Source organism: Pteropus alecto, unplaced genomic scaffold, assembly GCF_000325575.1.
Source record: "Pteropus alecto unplaced genomic scaffold, ASM32557v1 scaffold40, whole genome shotgun sequence".
NCBI classification, from domain to species: domain Eukaryota; kingdom Metazoa; phylum Chordata; class Mammalia; order Chiroptera; family Pteropodidae; genus Pteropus; species Pteropus alecto.
Genome location: NW_006431919.1, coordinates 10,107,980 through 10,128,497, shown reverse-complemented (window position 1 = coordinate 10,128,497; position 20,518 = coordinate 10,107,980). Strand labels below are relative to the sequence as shown.

At 33.7% G+C, this 20,518-nt stretch overlaps 1 protein-coding gene across 3 annotated transcripts in view; it reads right to left on the bottom strand.

Moving 5' to 3' along the window:
- Nucleotides 1–6,175: 6,175 nt before the first annotated feature.
- Nucleotides 6,176–20,518, bottom strand: part of GABRA1 (gamma-aminobutyric acid type A receptor alpha1 subunit) — a 53,157-nt gene continuing 38,814 nt past the window's right edge. For 2 of the 3 annotated variants that reach the window (XM_006906487.1, XM_006906486.1), the window contains 3 exons: nucleotides 16,419–16,571; nucleotides 11,597–11,799; nucleotides 6,176–9,025 (listed from right to left, as the gene is read on the bottom strand). In XM_006906487.1, coding sequence (XP_006906549.1) covers nucleotides 8,714–9,025; nucleotides 11,597–11,799; nucleotides 16,419–16,571 — 668 coding nt within the window. In that variant the 3' untranslated portion in view covers nucleotides 6,176–8,713. The remainder of the gene's footprint in view (nucleotides 9,026–11,596; nucleotides 11,800–16,418; nucleotides 16,572–20,518) is intronic. The other variant, XM_006906488.1, reaches the window with a different exon arrangement.

The window sequence follows — 20,518 nt, the reverse complement described above, 5'->3', positions numbered from 1 at the left end:
TATATATACTTGTATGTATATGTACATATATGTATATATCTATATATATACATATATATACATGTATGTATATATGTATACTTAGTGTATATATGTATACTTAGTGGCCCCAGTATATTTATCAATCATGTATATTTGGAAGTTATTTCGTTGGCTTAAAAAATAATGTGATATATCAATAAGCAATAATTTCTAATAGATGGCATTAGGATATTACCAAATCCATGCCTCTATCCATTGAAAGCACATAGAAGGGTTTCCAGTCAGAACCCAGGTCTTCTCATGCCTTCCGGGCTCTTCTGGGGTCATTTATTTGAATAGTATATCCTTGTCATGTCATATTGAGGTTTATGATTCTTTTGTGCATTCTGTCAAAAGTAAGAGTTACAATATTAGCAATATCCTTAACATGAAAAAAATTACTTAAACTACACTTGTTAGAATATAAATATTAATACTCATCAGTAAAACTACTGGCCCATTTTCCTCATGAAGGATCAATTTACTAGAACAGAGGGCAGGACGGACAGAAAAAAAGATAGTTTTTGATAAGTATTTGAAACAAGCATTGCAGATTGTTAAGTCTCATGTAAGTATGAGAATTAAATGAGTTAATATATGAAAATTATATAGTGTAATCTCTGACACTAAGCAATATATTACCAAGAATTATTAATTAGTAATTATTCCTATTATATCACAATGGTTTAGTTTCCTGTGGAAAGTTTTATTTAGGATTCATGGAATATTCAGATATAATTGAACATCAAGATTTAACTTTTTCCTGGGGCACTGGCCAAAATTGGTTGAGGAGACAAAGTCCCTTTTCTTTGGGTCCCCTATCACATTAATCTTGCTATTGAATAATTGCTAACTTAAGAAAAAAATTGTGGAATCAAAAATGTTTCTGATAATACTTCTTCGATGAGTTGTACTTAAGGCTTAAATTTGAAAACAATTTTGGTATATTATTTGTTTCTTTCAATTTTTGGAGTGTCCATGAAGGGAAAAAGCTGAACTGTTTACAGTGACCTCTGAATATGTAGATTCAGTTCTCACATGTGCAGAAAGAAGACTGTAGAGGATTATTAATATTAATTAAAATAATTAAAAACTTTTAACCTTTAGTTCTTGAATAACTTTGTAAAGATAAGTGCTCAGCAATATTTTGATGATAACCTGTTGCACCCCTCACCCTGAGGTAATTGTGATGCCAGAAATCCAAATTATATTTAACAATGTGGTTATACAACCTTCATTGTTATGAACATCTAGGCAGTGTTTCATTATTGTACGTACATAGGCCACCCTCTAAAACTAGATCCTTCCGAGCATAAATTATTCTTCATCTTACAGAATTATAAAAATTTATAGTAATGATAATATCCATAGACATTTCCCTGTTCTAGTTGAAAACTAGAGCTAATGGGCAAAGTAGAGATAGCTATGAACAGCAGGAGCAAATGTTACTGCTTGACCTCTGAATAGCTGTTCTGTAATGCAGAGAGGAGAGGATAGTCTCATGAATAATGTCTGAAATTGACTTACCTCTTTAAAGGACAAAGCAATTTTATTTTCAAAAATATTTGTTTCATTATGTAAGAAAAAAACTTTTAACAGGTTCCTTGAATTTTATTTCTTTATTTCACTTGTAGTTATTTTTCCATTTGTAGGTGGAATTAACTGTAGTTACTGGTTTTATACTGAATGAAATAAAATCTCCAAGATTTATTCTGTTTAACTTTGAATTCTTTGTCATTAGCCAAGTCGTACTGTATTGTTTAAATCCTCAGTCTTCCCTCCTTCCTCACTCCCATGTATTGTTATTTTAGTTTCTGAAATAAGACCAATGAATCAATAAACATAAGCCGTGGTAATGTCACTACCACATGCAAATAATAAAATAACATCTCAAATTTGCTTTCGAGCTCCTCTAGCAACTTTATCACTTCAGTTATTCTTATTTCCAAGTCCAGATGTTTTCTTTAGATGTACTTTTAAAATAATTTTTATATCTTTATTGAAATTCTCTAATGTATCATTGTAATATTATTTTTTTTTATTGAACATAGCTTATTTCACTTTTTGAACAGTTATTATACAGTAATTCGCCCTTATCCATGGGGGATATTCCAAGACCCCCAGTGGATTCCTGAAACTGCAGATAGTATTCAACTATATATATATAGATATATGTACACACACACACACACACACACACACACACACACACACACACAGAGTTTTTTCATATACATACACACCTATGATAAAATTTAATTTATAAATTAGGCACAGTAAGAGATTAATTTAGAATATTAATCTCTTAGAAGAGATTATTATTAATAGAACAATTATAACAATATGCTATAATAAAAATTATGTGAATTTGGTCTCAGCAATCTGGCATAAATTTCTTTTTCTTTCAAAATAATATGAACAAAAAATTCATTTCTTACTGTAGATCTTAAATTCTGCATATTTTTTTTTCTCTTTCCTTGTTAAGTCAAGAACTTTCACCTTTTCACTTAAATGAAACACTTTACAGCTTTTCTTTGGCATATCCAAATTGCCAGCATCACTACTCTTTGCTTTGGGGCCACTGCGAAGTAAAATAAGAGTGACTTGAACACAAGCACTGAGATACTTAGACAACCAATCTGATTACCAAAAGGGCTACTAAGTGACTAACAGGTGGGGAGTGTATATAGTGTGGATACACTAGATAAACAGATGACTCACATTACAGGCAGGTCAGAGCAGGACAACATGAGATTTCATCACACTACTCAGAGTGGTGCACAATTTAAAACTTCTGACTTTATTTCTGGAATTTTCCATTTACTATTTTCAGACTTCGGTTGACTGCGGGTAACTGGAACTGCAGAAAGGGAAACTGTGGATAAGGGGAGACTACTGTAGTGCTTTGAAGTGAGCCCACTATGGGTGTCTTGTTTTCCTGATCTTCCTGTTAAATTTCTGTCTGACTCTTCTACCACTCTTTGTTTGCCCTCATCAGAATTGTTAACTCCTAGTTATCTTCAGTATTGGCCTTTCTATTCATTTGCCTACAGGATGGCTTATGTTGTCATGGATTATGAAACTGTTGCATGCTTTGCCCCAAATGAAAAGCCCCAAGTGGTGAAGATGTTTGTTTATGCAGTTTATCCTTTACTAGTAGCATTATTGCAAAAATGGAGCTGAAGAGGTCAAGAGTGCAACTCCAGGTTAAAACATTACATTTCTTATAAAAGTTTTAGTAGTGTTTTATTGAATAAACACTGTTTATTTTATGGTTTTGGTTGATTTCTATATCCTGAAATTATTGTTTTAGAAAACCTGTCAAGTTTTATCATTGCTTTTGGGAAGTGGATTTACTCAGGTTCTTACTCTGTCATTCTAGAAAGTCCACATTAATTATTATTTTTCCCTTTTCCTGAGAAAATGAGGTTCATAGGGAACTGCTAAATGGACCAAGTGAATATATACAGTGATCTCTGACTCCAGCAGCCATGTTCATTCTGCCACCATGGCAGAATATCAAATATACCATAGAATATCAGAGAAAACCAAAGTGTTCTCATCATCTCTGTCCTATTTAGGATGACTTTTCCTTAGTAGGGTAACTTTTCCTTTTGATGTGAAATGGCTATTCTTTTTATGTTATATGATATATTTTTGAAGGTTATTAATTTTTTCAAACAAAACATCATTCAAGAAGATCCAGTATAATTGTTTAAAAGATGAGTTTTGAAAATATCAGCTTCACAATGAAGTACTTTTTTTTTGAAAAATCTGGCAACATGACTTTCAGTGTTTTAGGCAAATCAGCAGACTTATATGAATTTCTTTCTTTATAACTATACTGTTTATGGTAAAAATCAAAAATAATATGCACAATTATACTTTGATGGACTAATGAAGAAATCATCCTTTCTATAATAACATGTGCCACACGTCATAGTTAAAGACAAATTATAAACCAAAAACAAAAAGAATCTCAATATTTTACAACCCCATAGAAACTTTGACCTCTCTTTAGATTCTAAATGTTTTATTGAAAAATAATGTGACTTTTGAAAATATAGATAATCAGCATTTTTTCAAATAGTTTTGAAGTTTGCTAACTAACAATGAGGAGGCTCACCTTCCTTTTCTCTGTGAAATAATCCTAACACCAAACATCCAGTAGCTGCTCAAGTAGTAATAAATGAATGTATGAATCTGTGTAGACATTCTGAAAACAGAGATCACTAATCAGTTGAATTAGCCAGATTCAACTGGCTTATGTATTATGTTTGACAAACAGTGTAGTTTCAAAATTAGACTTAAAAATGATTTCAACATCTTTTTTTTTTTTTGTAACATTAGAGTATATAGCAATATACAGCTTCTTTTCCCACAGAGCACCACATAGCTATCACTGAAGCTAAGGAGATGGTGTACGTACTGTTTTCCACAGTCCCCAGTGCTTCTTTTAGTGTCATGTTGGGCCTAGTTCACACATATGTCAGTTTCCTGGCAATGGACTTCGTGCCTCTGAGTTAAGTTTTAATGTGTTATTATATTTGAATGAAAGATGTGTCCCTTATCGTGATCGGCCATCTCTGAACACTAAAGTGCCTGATAAATGTTGAATCATCCTTTAAAACCTAGCTCAGCTAACACTTTCACGTGAAAACTTCCCTCGTACCACTTCCCAAGTATAAACTCCCTATACCTTGCACATTTGTCGGTAGTTGTATATCTTGCGTAAAGTGTTGTAATTTTAAGTTTACTTGGATTCTCTATGAAATAAATCATGAACTTTCCAGGGCCATACTATTGTCTTTATCTCTGTAATCTCAGTACCTACTATAATAGCGGAAGAATTCTGAGGGTTTCAAATGTTATTCAGTGGCAAAATGGCTAGCAAAATTCATAGACTGGAATCATATCCCAAGTCCACTGACTTGTGGTTCAAGGCCACTTCGGTTTCTCTTACATTTCCATTTTCAACATTATTAATTCCTACGGATTTCAATTATCTAACCTTACAAAGAGTGGCAAGTTACCCTTACTATGTGTCTCTTAGTACCCTATACTTTTATCACAATATTTATATTATCTTTGCCTGATTCTGTCTTTTGTCCCCATCAGAACTGTGATTTCCTTAAGGAAAAAGGCCATGAAATATTTATCTCTACACCCCTAGCACAATACTTAACACAGGGTAGAGATTCAGCAAATGTTAGTAGAATTTAGTTTAATTAAACTAAATTAACATTTGGAGTTAACTTATTTGACCAAATTGTGGCTATAATGTAATCAAGTCAGATAATTGTTCTTGTTGGTCACAAGAGCTGGATAAATTTTGGGAAACTCCTACAGAAGGTCTTCAAAAACAGGTATAATGAAATTCAAACAAATGGTCAACAATAATTCTAAGTCCATCCTTATTTTGATTTCTTAGGTAATTATTAAGGTGAGCCTTGACATGGATGTTGCTTGACAAAAAAAATCATCATTCACTACATTTGTTATGAGAGCCAAGAAGTCAATGAATGTGATGGTTTAGCTAGTTTACATGGTCAGTTTTATTTGGATTGAATAAGTCAAGATAGAGGACTTGAAAATTATTAATTTGCTAAGTCCCGGCCACCAGTGACACAGAAAGATTTTGCCTCACATGATCTTGTCTGTAGAAACCAGACATAGTTTTATGCCTATCATTGAAACGATTTTTTTGTTGCCTTTCAAGTAATTATAAGATTTTGTACTTGAATATGACTTTGTGGTTATAGACACATTAAGGAATGCAGTAGCTCCAGTGGAACTTTTTAAATAAAACTGCAGTGCTCAGACTTCACCCCTCAAAACAATTAAACCAGAGTCTCTAGAGTACATCTGAAAACAAGTTTGCTGCATTAACAGTAGATATGAACAAACTCTACTCTCATTTCAGCATTTTGATTCCAACCTGTTTATGTTTTATAAATTTTGATATTTAGTAATTTTTTTAAAGTGATTCATTTAAAATGATAGTTTAGGATCATACTATTGATACATCTTCAAAACTCTTCTTAGTAGTCTAGATTCCTACTAATGCTTGGCACTTTTAGGTGCTCCTACCTGAATATGTTTTAAAATAGGGTGTTGCAAGTCCTATTGATAATATGAAAAGAGAGTCAAGTAGTCCATCTTGTTATTGAATAATTTTAGCTTTATTATTGTAGTAGAATACATTATGACATAAAATTAAGAGCTTTTGCTAAACTCTGTAAAGCAATACATGCATCTGCCATAAACAACCTCAATTCATGTTAGGTTTTATTGCCACTTCACTGCACTAAGGTGCAAAAAACATTCAGTGTCATCTTTTAAAAAATATTCCTGGGAGTAAACAGGAACTGTCCTCTATAAGAGTGTATTTCAAGGAAGACTTAACTAGTATTACATGGTTTAGCAAAGCACTGTAGAAAAGCTACATAGAATAATTTGTCTTTGATAAATTGTGCAATCAATTTATACAATAGAATACTATCCACATATACTAACAAAGAAATGATAGAAATGCAGTCATTGCTTAGCAGAAAGCAGACTAATAAGAAATATACACATCTAATGAGCAAAATACAGACCAAATGTTAGCCATGAGGAGTCTGGAAGATAAAATGCTCTTAATAAACACATGAAGTTAACGCCAAAAAATAACAAGATAAACAGCAACACAGAAGTTAGAGCCATAGTTTATTTTCTATACATGATATCTACATAAGATACCAGAGGATGAAACATCCTTGGTTCAGCCTTTATTGGCCTAGCTCATCAAATTTAGGCAGGACCAAATCAAACAATAAAGCACATTTAAAAAGAAAACCAGTTTGTTTAGGAAAACAGTGTATTTTCCTGCATCATTGGATAGCAGCTTTTTGAGAAAAACATTGCTCCAAGCTTGGGTATGGATCCCAACTGTCTTATTTAGCAATTATGTTGACAGGTTTATCATTGTATTCTAAATGTGTTTAGACCATGACCTATGGATTCTAGTCACTAATTTTAAATATCTCCGAAACTCTATTAAACAAAAGGAGACTTCAAAAATACCTTCTGCATAAATATTTATTTCTAAAACATCTGGGAAATAATGAAACAGACTAGAATTTTCATAGGGAGTATTAATGGACCTCTTGTAGTTAAAGCCCTTACATAGTATACCTACAAATATATTGCTACTGTATAAATGAAATCTAGTAGTATTACTCAATAAAAGCTATTTCCTGTACATTCTTTCTTGTATTTTTATATTTAATGCTACATATGGTACAACACTTATTGAAATAGTTGGTATAAGCAAAGATAGCAATAATATACAGTTGATTTTCTAGCTCCCAGTAATGCTTTTCCATTTTCTTTCTATATTAGAAGAGCCTAAAGTAGGGAAATGTGGCATGACTTGAGCAGATAGCAACTGATTTACTACTGTTCATTGGATGACAATTTGAAATTATAAGCTTTCTCTACTTAAATGGGACTTCATACCCATATAATTTAAGTTTCATCTGATTCTTACAAGCTGTTCTGGTCTTAAATGCAGGCTCTATAGGTATTTCTGTAGCACTTAACAACATTCTAACAGCTAAGAACGGTGAGTCTTACACAATATTTTAAAGACACAACTTTAAAAAAAAGTAAAAAATGTACAATCTCATGCTGTATATTTACATATATAATTTATATATTCTATTTTTAATAGTCATAAATTTCAATCTAAAGCTTTTAATGGACTGTTATATAAAATAATACATTCAACAATTCTAGAGCTTGCAAAATATTTTTGCCCGTCTAAAAACAGCTTCATAATGATAATCAAGTGATAATTGGACACGTGCTGTCTGGAAATAGAGTAGGAAAGGGAATCTTTTTAAAATGATTTATTTTTTATGTTTTTTTTTAAAGTTTTTATTGAGTATATCTCTGTTAAAGTGACTCTTCATCAAGTCTAGTGATAAAAGCTCAGATGATAGTGAAATAACCTATTTAAAGCATTTCTGTCCATTGGATTAAATGTGCTGTACAGTGAGGAACTGCTCCTTTGGCTATGCAATTTCCATGAATTTTAAAATAGCATTTAGCAACAAAATAACACATTAGGCATTTTTAAAAGGAAAAAGGATAGTAATCTTTAGCTTTGGGAACAAAATGTTGAAATTACACATCAGTTTAAAAAAAAAACAAAAATGTATTCACACTGTACTTTGTGCAATGAAGACATCGATTCTTTAAAATTTTTCTTCGTTAAACATTTATAATTCTTTAAACACCTTCACATAAAAATATCTTTGACATATACAGTATATCTTCTTTTTTTTAGATTACTTGGAAATATATATCTACAAATGACCTGGAATTATAGTTAAGTTTTATTTTTCTTCTACTTTTCCTCATATCTTCAGACCTACTTTCCCGTTCTCCCTCTCCTTTGTTCTGTCTCCTTCTGTTGTAATTTTGCTCTCTCGCTTGTTCTCTCTCAGAATCCTCTTTTTCAGCTGTATACCCTGCTCTGCTCTGGACTGCCATTCAGGGGTCTGTTGTTCTTATATGAATTATGGAAATAAGGAAACCTTCAAATTCTTTAAGACAGAGGCAATAAAGCAGATGGGAATTACTGCATTGAGAACAAAAAGCAATTCCCAGTGCAGAGGACTGAACAACAGAATGCGAATAAAAAGATCTATTGATGTGGGGTGGGGGCTTTTAGCTGAGGCTCTCTGTTTAAATATGTAGCCCAGTAGACCAAGTTAAAGATTCCAAATAGCAGCGGGAAGGCTATTCTTGAGAGCCGGTCAATTTTGCTGACACTGTTAAAGGTTTTCTTGGGTTCTGGTGGTTTTGTTTCTGGCTTGACTTCTTTCGGTTCTATGGTTGCACTTTTAGCAATGGTGGCTAAGCCGGGGTCACCCCTGGCCAAATTAGGGGTATAGCTGGTTGCTGTCGGAGCGTAAGTGTTATTTTTCTTAATAAGAGGATCCTTCACTTTCTTTGGCTGTAGGATGAAAGAGTAAAAGCATTTTGTTTAATAAACCGTGAGAAGCAAGTTTGTAAGTTGCTGAGCAAAGTGACTTTTATTTTGGAACCAATATCTGTGTTTTGTTTAAAAATCTAAGAAAGGTAATCTTTGACTATTGTTGGGACAGATTAAAAAATGCAGAGACCATGATTAGCAATTTGATTAACAATTTAAGATTAACACTGTGAGGGATACAATGTGCAGGATGGTGGTTAGAGCTAATAATACTTTATCATATACTTGAATGTCATTAGGAGAATGATTTTAGTTGTTTTAATCTGTTAGGATTAAATTTAATCCATTAGGAGAATGGATTTAAATTGTTTTAATTTTTCAATTATAGTTGATATTTGACATTATTTTATATTAGTTTCAGGTGCACAGCATAGTGGTTAGACATTTATATAATTTATGGACTGATCTCCCAAATAAGTCTAGTACCCACCTGGCACCATACATAATTATTATAGTATTATTGACTATATTCCCTATGTTGTACTTCACATCCCAGCAACTATTTTGAGAATAGATCTTAAATATTCTCACCACAAAAAATGGTAACTTTGAGAAAGGATGGTGATGGTAGCTAATGCTATGATGGTAATCAATTTACAGTATATAAATATATCAAATCAACCACTTTGTACACCTTAAACTTACCTAATGATGTGTGTCAATTATATCTTGATAAACTGGGAAAATATACAGACACTATTTCCTAGGCTTTCCTATCAAGAAGTGGACTCCATTTCCCCACCTGTTGAATCTAGAAGGGACTTGTGACTTTGGCAGAGCGATACTGTCCCAACTTAGGAGCCTAACCTCAAGAGGCTTTGCAGCCTCAGCTTTACCCTCTGGAAACATGTCATTGCCAAGTGAAGCAATAAAGCAGACTACAGAATGATAGAGATCATGTGCAGTGAGAGGCCCAGCCAGCATCAGGCTCCAGACATGTGAGATGAGAGAGGCCATTGTGGATCTTCTCACCCTCATGGAGAAGTTAACTCCATCCACGTGAGGGAGCCTAGGTTAGACTAATGGAATTACCACCAGCCTGTTCCTAGCCCAAATGTTTGGTTGTTATTTTAGGTCACTAAGTTTTGGGATGTTTTGCTTTGTGGCAATAAATTACTGAGCCAAGTATATATTTACCCCTTCTCTCCATGTTTCAGGTGAGTGAATGATAAAGCAGAGTTATTCAGGGTATTCTGATTTCATTTTTGTTCAATGTTAGCTGCTTATCAGTGTTATCTATGTATAATTGATGACTACAGCATTTCTTAGGGTTTCTGTCATATAAACATTTCCAAAAAATGGAGGGCCTAATTCTGGTATATGTTGGCTGCAGTAGTGCATCCTATAGGACTTTCTTTGCCTTTACTTATGTAGGAAATCATTGGCATGTTCAACTGATTAATCTTTGAATGAGCAGTAAATCTAAAAGAGCTTTTACTTGGCAGAGTATTTTCTTTCATGCATATAAATGGTATATCTTATAATCAGTAACACTTTAGATTCTATTAAATATGATAGATAATTCTACCACAAAGGCTCTCTCTTCTAGTACATTCGTGGAGTTGTGAGAAAACCACTGTTAACCTAGGTTTTTTAGTTTTTGTTTTTGTTTTTGTGGAGACCCTCTCAAGGTCTTTAACGTACTGCTGTTCTGTGATACAGCATGCAGCACTAGTCACATGTATATGACCACAGAACTGTATTTTCAGGGACTAACACAAGAGACTAGCATTCTGTGGAACAGAATTTTGGGAAAGCTGCTGTAGAGTTATTCCTCCTCCATTATGTCTCTATGTCTTATAGTCTCTGTGTCTCTGACTTTGCCCTTCTTCTCATATTCCCATGGTCACTTGCATTTTGACATATTTTTCCTTCAAACCTCAGAAGTAGAACCTCCCCAGCTGTGCTTTAAAATCCACTCTCAAATAGGTTCTAGTTGAGGAGAACAGTGATAGTCTTGATTTGATAATTTTCTACAATGAAGAACTTTTCTGTGATTTCTTTGTGTTATGATCCTTAAAGCAAACCTCTGTTTTGGAGAGAGAAAATGTTTCTTGCCCTTCGTTTCACTGATAATAAGAGGTAATGCCTTGTGCAAACTCAATTCAATTGAGGCATTATAGTAATAATATTTATGACCAAAGTTATTAAGCTCAAAAAGTAACCAAAAGCCTATTATTTTCAAGCTATAAAAATTATAATGGTGTCTATAAGTTGATTTGCTCCTAATGTCGGGTGTGTTAAAACTCTTTTTAGATCAGTAGAGACCATAGGAAAGCATGTTTGAATAGAAATGTCTACCTCTATGTTGCTCCTTTATCTCCTTCCCTCTACTCCGCACATCTAGCCACTCAAACTGCCATTTCTTAGCAATAACAAAATTATCATAGCACTTAATTATTTATGACGTAAGAAAAAAGAGTAGTTGTTAACCTTTGTCTGCAGCCTTCATCCATTTCCCCAAGTCCAAACATTCCATCTAATACTTTAAAATTATGAGGGCTATGTCACAGGGGGTATTAAAGCGTTTACCTTTTCTGGAACCACACTTTTGCCATCCCATGCATAACCTCTCTTGGTGAAATAGTTTACAGTGGCAAACTCGATCAGAGCTGAGAACACAAAGGCGTAGCACACTGCAATAAACCAATCCATAGCAGTTGCATAAGCCACCTTAGGGAGAGAATTTCTGGCACTGATACTCAAAGTTGTCATGGTGAGCACAGTTGTTACTCCTGTAAAGAGAGAAATTAAGTGAATTCATAGATTCATAGTACATAATTTTATCACTCGGGGTCAGCTTACTGCACAAAGGGAAACCAGTACCACGGACATAGTGTGTTTTCTTGTTCATCCTATTTTGATTTAGAAGGATGAGTTTTAATTTAACCCTAGTATAGTTGGCAGTCCATGGTTTGGCAGTGCGGGGAGGGATTTCTTGGAGGGCTAAACTGCTTTGCTGTTGAGGAGCTGTTGATAAAACAGTGAAATTTAAGTGGGCATCTTGAACATCCCTGGGTAGGAAAAGAAATAATATTACCTCACTGCCCCCAACTCTGAGTTAGAAAGCATAGATCCTCACTGTCTCTGATCCGCAAAAGAAATCGTTGGATCCTCAGCTCTTTTTAATATTCTATCTGTGTACCCCAAAATTTATAAACCAAGAAACAAATAGCTTCTTAATAATTGATAGATAATTGAATTATCTTAGGATAATATTTTGTTATAGTATTTTTTTTCTGATTCTGAAATAGCTACTCTTTTGAAGAAATTCCTGAAATAAGTTGAATGTAACTTGCTTGAGGTTACATCTCAGAAGTGGAAAAACCAAAATTTGAAAACAAGTTTGTTTGATTAGTGTCCACAATCTTTCCCTTTTTGTTAATGTTGCCTCATCTTCTCTATTCTGCAAATCTATCTCTAGTGATTAAAATGGCCTATAATCAAAAGGGTTTTCAAATCTGTTGTTTTTTAGTTTATTTAGATAATTATTATATGTTGGTATAGAAATAATTATGTCCACTAATGTTTCTTAAACAAATTAATCTTATCAACCTACTGTATGTAAAAAAAAAAACTGGCAATAATCCAATGAAGGTGGCTCAGGCTTCATGGTGGAGGAAAAATATTGACTTTTTCCAGTGACTAATCCCCACCTCACCATTAGCTCTATGAACCAAGTAAGTGAATTAACTTCTAGGGACCTCAGTCTTCATATCTGTAAAAGGGATGTTTTAGGAAAAATATAGACTTTTTCCAGTGACTAATCCCCACCTCACCATTAGCTCTATGAACCAAGTAAGTGAATTAACTTCTAGGGACCTCAGTCTTCATATCTGTAAAAGGGATGATTTAGACTTCATTCTCTCAACTGTCTATATATCATTGTTAGAATTCTAAAAGAGGAAAGTTTCTGCATAGTCATTCAAAGACTTTTTTAGAACTAAATAATATGTAAAAGCTTTTTAAAATGTAAATAAAATATTGCTGTAGAAGATATTGTCATCTCATGTGTCTAAAATTCATATCTATGATTCCTCCTTTTGATTAATTTTTAGACAGTATGGTTACACAGCTGGTAGGTGGCTAATTCTTCTAAGCTGCTTTTTAAACCATCCAGTAGTCCCTAATTTTCCGTGAATTTCACGGTAGATGATCTTTGTAACTATATTAGAAAGTGACAGGATTAAGAAGAAATATTGAGACTTTTATTAAACCATAGTTTTGATACATGATCAAAATATGTAGAGAATAGATTTACTTTGCATTTCGTTGGTATTACAGAAAGTTCTGGGGCATTATTCATAGAACATAGCCAACAAATGGTTTAAAGAATGACTGGAAAACGGCCCCTAAATTTACATATCGATATGAACTTGGGCAAAGAGCAAGATAATTAAATGTCACTATTTGGGGAACAGAGTAGCCCAGTTCAGATTCCAGCTCTATAAATTGCTGAGTGACCTTTGTAAAATTACCTCACAATTCTGAGCTTCTGTGTTGTCTTTTTATAATAATTTTCTTGTAAATTAATTTTAGTAAGTCTAACTCAGAGAGCCATTGTGAAAATTAAGTAAACTAAGGTAATAAAGTGTTTAGCACTTAGCCTGACAATTACTAAGGGCAAAGTTAATGGTTATTATTATTGACAGCTTTAGTCATTTTGGATAAATTTCTGCTGCATTTTTTTTTCAATTTTAGTTTATGTAAGCAGCTGTCAGAAATAATTGGAGAATAGATGTTCTTAAACCAAATGTATGCATAAATTGAAAGCAGTTAAGAATAACATTAAGAGAAGTGTGTGCGTGTGCGTGCGTGCGTGTGTGCGTGTGTGTGTGTGTGTGTGTGTGTGTGTTTACAATTCCTGTTATAGGGAAGGGGAAAGGAACAAAAGTATGTTAAGCATCTATTAAGTTAAAAGTACTGAGCCTGAAAATTTATGTATTTTATTTTTCTCAGTCTTTTAAACAGCATGATTTTACTTTGATTGCATTCTTATTTTATAGGTAACTAAAGCTTAGAAAAATGAAAATTGAACCTAAAACATGGATCTATCTGGTAGTAAAATTACGTGACCACAATGACTCCAAACGGAGCAAGGAAGGTCAAGAACATGAAGTTTTAAGACATAAAACAGGTTTCAGCTTTGTTGCATTCTAGATGTTTTTAGTAAACTGTTATAAAGTACAACTTTTTTATGTTTTATTTTGTATTTTTTTAAAATACCTGTGACCCTGTCAGGCATCTCAGACAGCTCAGAGGAATGTGCTGAGTTCAGAGTGAAAGGAATAGAAATGTGTACTAAATAAATGTTAAAAGGCTAAAGGTCTTAAAAAAATTGTATTTGTGATTTTATTGAACTTAAAACATTAGAAATATATAACTTCATGGACAGAAATACTTGACACAACCGAGTTTACAGGTATGTAGTTATGTTCACCAAAAGGGCACGAGTTGCCTGGGATATCAGATTGTTGAAAATGTTAAAAGCAAGATTTTTTATTTATAAAACATTCCAAAATGCTATAGAGAATTTTTAAAAAGGAAAGATCCGATTTGCTGAATGAAAGCAGGGAAAGTGAACATTAAAAAAATTTTTTTTTCACTGTGGTGCTAGGCTCATTCTACATAATACAGATATCTTCTGTTTTCTAATCTTTATTTTTTAGTGAAGAAAGGGCTCAAACTATATACATACACAGAAGTAAACATCTTGACAAAAATTCAATCTTCAGTGCTAATTAGCGATGTCAACGCTGGTTAATATGGACTAATGAAATGATAATGCAGAAAATAAAAGAGTTTAAAGTGAACTCCTCTTTTGCTCTGAGCTGCACTCACTCTGGATCTTGATCTGGCTGTGTTCTTAGGTGATCGTCAGAGCAAAGATTTGATGCTTTCCAACCTGGAAGCAACTTGCTATATTCAGAAGAAAATAATCTTTTCCAGGCATTTGTAGCAGAGTCTTGCTTTTTTTCTGAGATAACTGATTTTTCATACCTTGCATATTACTAAAAGATGATACCATAGGGATCTTTGTACCTGAATGATCCTCAATGTAGATTATGAGCTTTTTAAGGCTTTTATTCTATAGTAAAGAATATTAAATATAGCATGTGTCTAGTTGATATTTTTGGAATGAACTTTGATAATCGTACCTTTCACCAATAAATATGTGGTTGTTATTTCAAAATGAATGATGTTGCTCACAACAACCCTGTTTTCATGTCTTGTCATTACAGCTGAAGAGCACGTTGGTGGTGGGGCAGCATTGTCATTAAGGGCACAGACTCTAGAGCTAAGAGTTTGGGTCTTAATCTAGATTCCTTCACCTGATAGCTTCTGACCTTGGGCAAGTTACTAATGCTCTTGTTCCTTAGCTTTCTTGGAAGACTACCATGGAAATTAATAGTACAGAGGCTTTTCTTAGTGTTAAGTAAGATGGTGTAGGTTTATTTCATAGAGCAGAGCCTGATATAAAAGCACTCAATATACATGATTTTATTGTTATTCAAATTTTAAGCTCTAGAATAATTACCTTTGTGAGGAGAGTGGTTTATGTTAAGGTCACTGCTATATTCTGTGTCCTAGCTCATAGGTTTCACATACAAATTCAGAGTGAATGAATCAATAAATTTATGGTAATGGAATCTTTTGTTTATATCAGTCTGAAAAGTACAATTAAGATAGTATACTATGGTACAGGCAGGAAATATCTCTTCTTATGAAGTACAAATTTCTAAATAAATTAAGGTGTGACTTTTCCTATTAGTAAAGATTATTACCCTATAAGCAATTTTCTGTTAGATTGTCTCACTTTGAAGCATCTGGTGCATTTAAGCCATGTTAATAGAAAAAAATAAGTGCATACATTCGGTAAATGGAGCATTCCTATACTGATATGATCAGTAATGAGCTCTGCCTTCGTAGCCCTGCTTCCATGTATGTAAGTAAGTCGTTCTGCTGATATTTTCTCAGATTCTCAAAAAGTGCACTAATACATGGTTGTGCATTCTAAACGTATGATTTAAACATTAGTGTTTTGTGTGTGTGTATTTTTAATTGAGTATGATGTATTTTATGCCTGCTTCATTCCATTTCTCTCCCAAAATATAAAGTCAAATGTTCATTAATCTCATTGATTAGCATGTACTAAAGCAGCTTGCTGTTTAAAGAAAGAATTTTTAAAAAGTCTTAACCTTAACAAGAATGATAATTCCTTAAATCTTCCTATTGTACTAACTTCAGATTTTAATATATAATTATTATTTTTCCATTCTATTCACAGTGTCACTGGTGTGATATATGTTGACCTCCATACCTTTGCATGCATGTCTTCTTAATTGGCACTTACCAAAGACAGTCCTCGCTGGCACAGACTCTCTGTTGAGCCAGAAGGAGACTTGGGACAGAATAACCGTCATTATGCATGGCAGGTATGTTTGAATAACAAAATAACCAATTTTTCTTTTCAGGTGGAAATGAGTGGTCATAACGACATATTCTCCTAAGGGGTGAAACAGACAGTAAGGGTGAGCAATTTGACCTTGAAAAACAGTTAATCTCTGAGGTTTTCTATCAGCAGCAAAGACCTGAGGTTAGACACAGGCTTTCTCCATGTGACATCTGGTTCCTGAAGAGCAGGCATTTACCCAGGAAAGAAAAAAGGCACGTTAAAAACACCAAAATGGCTCTGAGGATGAGATTGAGGAGCCAGAGATTTCAGGGACAGTCTTACATCCTGATCCTGGCACATCATGCATTTAAGACTTATCTGAGTATATATTTCCATATTGTCTTTAATGGTCTCTAAGGCAATATGCTAGTTCCCGATGACATACACCAATGGATTAGAGAGACCAGATCCCCCGTGTGGGCCTCTGCAGGAAAGATTCAGGCTCTCTGATGAAAGAGCTTTGGTGTCCAAGTCAGAAGAGCTGACAAGTTATTTAACTTAGCCTAATCTTCAAAATAAAGGGACTGGGATAGAGTCTACTGTTTCTCAAAATACATGTTGAATTCACCTGGGAAGGTTTTGAGCCATGCAGTTCTTCAGATTCCACCTAGACACACAAACTATCCTTGAAGGTGGGGCCAGCTTTTGAGCTTATCCCAATTCTTAGGCTAGTTTGGGAAGCAGTGGGCTAGCTAGGCACTCTCTATGGTCTTAGTATATGCCAAAGTCTTACTTCACATAGAGGTCCAGAGCAATAGACACACAACCCAAACTGCAGGAGATTTTTTTTTCTTTTTTTAAATTGGTGTTATATTTTTTTCAGTTACATCTTTAGCTTTATTCACTCTGAATATATGCTTAGCTATCTGTGGGTAGGTAGGAGAGAAATAGGTGTATTCCTGCTAAGAAAACATCACTCTTTGGTGTTCACATTTCTCTCTTTCTCCTTCCCTTCAACTCCAGACTTCTTCCTACTTAACCTAGGATTTATGTCTCTGACATAGCCATCTAGCTTCAGGACCTGTAACATGGCTGGAACTGCTCATGACTTCTTAATATCCATAACCGAAGACATCAGTCTTAAAGATCTCAAACTGGCAGCTCACCTTCTTTGCAGCACTGAGAATTAAACAATGCTGACTGCCCCTACCATCTTGATAGCACACTCTCGATTCACATTCCCCCTTTATCTCTCATTTTCAGTTTCTTTTGATAACTCATGTATTGGTTTTTTTCCGTCAGGCACTAATCTTTTTATCTTTATGCAAAGTAAATGTGGAAGTTCCTGATGTTCTATCTTCAGCATTCTTCCCCCTTTCGTCTTGACTCTAATAAGAAATTTTCCTTCTCACCTCTGCTCCTAATGTCATTTTCATCCATTTAGCTGCCATATCTACATCTCTAAGTGATATTGCTCTCAAAATCATGACTCATTTTTTTCCAAATATTTATGTCATCTCATAGGTATTGATTTTTCATTAATACCACCAACTAAATATGTTAACTGACATTAGTTAACCTTTTCCATAAAAAATAATGACCAATATATAGCAGTACTACTTCTCCACTTTGTGTCCTTCTCTTAATTAATGGCACTGTCATGTGTCTATTCACTCAGGCTAAACACCTGGAATTAATCCTTGAATATTAAGTAGGGCTTTGGAAAGAAAGAGCACAGAATCAGTTGATCATCACAAATTTAATTTCACCGAGGCAGTATCTCTCAGTCTATCTCTTATCCTGTGGTCATTGCTCTTCTTTGTAGAATTCTTACAATAATCTATTAACTGTCTTGTTTGTCTTCAGCTGTGTCTAACTTTGATTTTTTTCTAAATTTTGATGTCACAGTGAACTTTACAAAGCATATGTAATACCTTAAAATATCTTAATGTATTCCCATTATGTACATCAGGATTTCTCAACCTCAGCACTACTGATATTTCATATCAGATAATTGTTTGTTGTGGGAACTGTCCTATGTATTGCAGGATATTTAGCCGCATGCCTGGCTAACCTCTATCCACAAGATGCCACCAGCAAATGCTCTTCCTGTTGTGACAATCAACAGTGTCTCCAGTGCTACATACTAACAAATTCCCTACATAATAACTCGAATGTGCATTTCAGTATCATGTCTCATGTTTTACTATAGATTTTCATATCTCAGTATCTTGACCTACAGAATTCTCTACTTGACATCTCCTATTGCTGAATATGTTGTTCATCTATGAGTTCTCAGTCCATAGTGGCATAAGAAGAAAGGTACTGTAGAGGAAAGTTTATTAGCCCAGGAAGCAAATGAATTTGGGTTTAAAACTGAGATGTGTTATTTTCTTACTCTGTGGCCTTGGGCAACTCACTTAAATTCTCTGATTCCCAGTTTCCTCATGTACAAAACAGTGAGAAGTATATTGTGGGGAAAATAAAGAATAAGAGCTCTACTTAAGATCATGCTACATAGGAGTTTTAAAATGAATTTTAGTTCCTTTCTCTGTTTTCTTCTCTCTTCTCGCCAATTAGAATTGGTAGAAGTATTGGTAGAAGAAATGCATTTACTCTCTACAGTAGGAAATTATCTGCACATTTATGTATGCTTTCATTATTAATTGTGATGAATGATGCCATCTGCCATCACAATACTAAGTAACTTCAAATTTATTTATAGTTCTTATTTACATTTCTAATAATATCTTATACTTTTAATCTATATATTTATACCCTTCCCACTAAACTGAAAGCTAATTGAGAAGAAGGCCTGTACTTTGGCTGGGTCATGAACTTTCATATTATAAGTATTTAATACCTGCCTTTGGTGAAAAGTGGTGCACTGAAACTCAAGGGGACTCACTCAAATTAACATCCATAAGCACCTCTCTTTTAAAGAGTAAATAAAATGTTAACTACAACTGACCCTTGAACAAAGCAGGTTTGAACTGAGTGAGTCTACTTATATGTAGATTTTTTTCAATAAATACATACAGTACTGTAAATATATTTTCTTTTATGATTTTCTGAATAACATTTTCTTTTTTTAGCTTACTTTATTGTAAGAATATAGTTTATAATACATATAACGTACAAAGTGTGTTAATCGGCTGTTTATGTTACTGTTAAGGCTTCCAGTCAACAGTAGGCTATTAGCAGTTAAGTTTTGTGAGAGTCAAAGTTATACTTGGATTTTCAACTGAGTGGGAGGTCACTGCCCCTAACCCTTATGTTGTTCAAGTGTCAACTGTAATTTCATTTTCTGTGAATACCTTAAGTGATGTCTTCAAGGTCATCTGAAAGAAGTAAGTGATTCAAATTTGAGAAAAATGCAGAAAACCAATTTTCTCAGGGCTCTGCTAAAATACAGCCTCGTGTGGGCCTAGACGTGTTACATTTCACCCTCCCAGGAGTATGCATTATTATTTCTAAACTTTCATTCAGTTGGGACCTTCAAAATGCCATCAGCTCAAAGAAAAAAAATTCATCTTTCATATAATGTCAGAAAGATGAGTGTCTACGTATATTCCATTATCATCTTTTGTTGTTTATAATGTGACATTTTGGGAAGATTCTTCAAAGAATATGACTTTGGAGATGTGAAGAACATTTTTTTTTGACATTATATTTGTTTTATAAACCACTTTCTCACAAATTAGGGGAAGAATAGAATTTCAAATCTTTTAAAATCATCTTCCTAAATTAAGCAAAATCTAACATGTTTCAGCCCAAAATGTTTAAATAAGGAAAGAAAAAGGCAGCAAAATCAAAATCATGTTGTGATAATTTAAAAATGAAAGAAAAACATAACAAAAAAAATCAGTCTCCTAAATTGGATTTGAAGAATATGTCTAGACATCAAGTGCTTATGCACTAACCATGTCAAATTCTTTTCCTCTAATTCAACAATCTCAATTGTAATTCAAATATCCTTGTACATCATGTAACCCTGAGGGAGGCTTGTAAATTAGAAGTGACAATATTTCTGATACATTACAATAAAAAATTAAGGA